The 3,167-nt window shown below is 34.9% G+C and overlaps 1 protein-coding gene across 1 annotated transcript in view; it reads left to right on the forward strand.

The window, feature by feature from the left end:
• Nucleotides 1–2,868, forward strand: part of LOC107670278 (serine/threonine-protein kinase PRP4 homolog) — a 40,897-nt gene extending 38,029 nt beyond the window's left edge. Inside the window, exon 15 of the mRNA XM_016462830.1 lies at nt 2,209–2,868. Within this exon, the coding sequence (XP_016318316.1) occupies nt 2,209–2,412 (204 nt within the window). The 3' untranslated portion in view covers nt 2,413–2,868. The remainder of the gene's footprint in view (nt 1–2,208) is intronic.
• Nucleotides 2,869–3,167: the final 299 nt, after the last annotated feature.

The following is a 3,167-nucleotide window of genomic DNA, read 5'->3' on the forward strand; positions in this document are numbered from 1 at the left end:
GGCTCGTCACGGCTCGGCTCAGTTTGCGTTTCCACTGCAGTTTAGTACCGCTTTAGAGTGGGAGGGATTATTCACATGTCGTCATAGTTGCGCCGCCTCTACTGCCGCGACTCCTATAAAACTTTTCATTCCGCGTCGCCCCATCAAGCTCTCGCTGGATCCGCTCCTCTGCTATCAACGTATGGCAAGCCGTTTTGACTTTTATTCATTCTCAGGATATGAATTCTTGATATCAACAATTCAATTTTTACTAGTTAAAATGTTAATTCTTGATATCAGGAATTAGATTTCTACTAGTAACAATTGTTATTTTTGATATCAGCAATTACATTTCCACTAGAAACAATGTTAATTCTTGATATCAGGAATTACATTTCAACTAGTAAAAACTATAATTCTTGATATCCGTAATTGTATTTCCACTAGTTAAATGTCACCATAGGCTGCCATTCAAAATCAATTGTTGATATGTGAGATTGGAATTTCAACTAGTAAGAAATAAATTCTTTATCAGAAATACAATTCTTACTAGTAAAAACCTTTATTTTTGATATCAGTAATCACGTTGTTACTAGTACAGATGTCTATTCTTGATATCAACAATTGAATTCTTGATATAAACAATTGAATTCTTGATATCAACAATTTAATTGTCACTAGTGACAATGTTCATTTCTGATATCTGAACATGTATTTCTGATATCAACAATTGGGAGGGTAATTTCTGATATCTAAAATGACTTGTTACTAATAACAATCACATTCATGATATCAGAAATGAACATTGTCACTTGTGACAGTTAAATTTTTGATATCAAGAATTAAATTGTTGATATCAAGAATAGACGTCTATACTAGTAACCATGTGATTACTGATATCAAAAAGAAAGGTTTTTACTAGTAAGAATTGTATTTCTGATATGTGAAATTGGAATTTCAACTAGTAAGAAATCAATTCTTGATATCAACAATTGATTTTGAATGCCAGCCTATGGTGACATTTAACTAGTGAAAATACAATTACGGATATCAAGAATTATAGTTTTTACTAGTTGAAATCTAATTCCTGATATCAAGAATTAACATTTTAACTAGTAACAATTGAATTGTTGATATCAAGAATTCATATCCAGTGAAGGAATAAAAGTCAAAACGGCTTGCCATAGCTTTAGGGATGTAACAATACAGTCAGCCCACGGTTCAATAGATACCTCTGTTTTTAACCACTGTTTTCGTTTTGGTTCGGTTCTAATGGCTTGGCACATCAGAGTGTTTTTTTTTTTGTGATCAGCGATTTAAAATGCTATTTAAAAAAGCTCTACAACACTTTAAATAAAACTCCAGTACACTTCTGTGCACTGTAGAAAACATGGATTATCATATGTCTACTTCAAATTTCTTTTGAGAGAAGTATTATTTTTATGGATTTGCTATTATTGAGCGCTATAAACACGTAATGTCTGTTTAATTCACACTGGACGCCAGAGGGCACCCTCACACAGAAACTCCACATATGCATCACAGAAGTAATAGAAATCAGGACGCTACAGGAAATCCTTAATTCAGAAAAAGGCATCCAGCTCTTACTGTAGGTGAATTAAAATGGAAACGTTTTGAATGATGAAACATGAAGACAAAAAGCACTCGACTGCAACAATGTATAGTTTATCTGTGGTGTTCAAGCCATCTTGGGTATTTACATAAAGTATATTTTAAATTCAATGCTAATCGGCATAGCCTTTATTACAATATAGAATAGATTATCTGCCTCATTCTGTGATAAGAAGCCACATCAGATCACAAAAGTCATTTCAAACATTCAACTGATTTTGTGATGTTATAATGTTCTTTTTTTTTGTTGTTGGACAGCAGGTTTAGAAACGCTTGTCATTGCAAGTCATTACAAGGGAGGATGAGCAGTTGTGCTGCTTTTTCAAATGCACATTATAAGCGGAGAGGCGTTTCCTGATCTCAGAGCGTGAACTCGCGGGCACACCAACAGAGCCAATTCGGAGAGAAATAAAATGCATGGAAATGATTTAAACCCAAAATAGAAAAAAAAAAAAAATTCACACAAGCGCGTATTGAACCGTGGATATCATACCAAATGGTTCAGTATTATATTGAGAATTGTGACATCCCTAGTTTGCTTCCTGTTTCATGCCCTTCACCTTCTCTCACACATTCTTTTAAACTCTCTCTTTTCAGGAGAAGGTAACTGTGATGAGCACCATTAACCCCACTAAAGACCTGCTTGCGGACATGATCGGAGGTCAGAGGTTACCGGAGGATCAGAGAAAGAAGGTCATGCAACTTAAAGATCTATTGGACGGTATTCTGATGCTGGACCCAGCTAAACGCATCAGCATCAACCAAGCCCTTCAGCACCCTTTCATTCAGGAGAAGATGTGATACTTTCACATCAGACCTCTGACTGTCCACTGTTCCAGGACTGAGCCAATAGACTCAAGCTCAGAATGTTCGGAATCATCACAAGACTTTGAATTTTCTATTTTTATTAATGTTTTTCTAGTGATTTTTGTTTTACCCAGTCATTTTTGATTCAAATCTCTCAGAATGATCTTGTTTTTATTGTACATATGCACACATTGTCATTCACTTGAGAGAAAGGCATGTTTAGCAGTTATCAGACTTTGTCTTATTTAAATGTGCAGAATGCAGCATTTACAAGGTTAGTTGAGTTGTTCAGATGTTAAAGGTAAGAAATGGCTGGGCAAGCAAATCAGAGGGATATCTTAAGAGACAAATTATTTTTGGGATTCTCCAATTATAATGCAAATGTGCCCTTTTTGGTGACCGTTTAAACCAGTGGCTTCAATTGGAATTTTTTTTTTTTTTTTTTATCTAATCAATGAGTGCACCACTTTTGCTGGTTAGTAACTTCATACAGTTTCCTTCCTGTTGAAAACAATACGCAATAGACCATCATGTACAGCTGTTAAAATTATTGGTTTTGCCATATTGGTACATTCACCTCAAACGGTACTGGAGATCACACTAGAAACCTTCTTGTCCCATTTTATTTGTCCCACCTTACAAGCCTGTCCTATTAAGAGATTGGTTTTAGAAACTATTTAATTTACATGGGACTTTAAGGTGTTAAATCTTAGTAAGTGAATGATGGCAAATTGTCACTTTTCAACTGC

Source organism: Sinocyclocheilus anshuiensis, unplaced genomic scaffold (genome assembly GCF_001515605.1).
Source record: "Sinocyclocheilus anshuiensis isolate Anshui unplaced genomic scaffold, SAMN03320099.WGS_v1.1 scaffold1174, whole genome shotgun sequence".
NCBI classification, from domain to species: Eukaryota; Metazoa; Chordata; class Actinopteri; order Cypriniformes; family Cyprinidae; genus Sinocyclocheilus; species Sinocyclocheilus anshuiensis.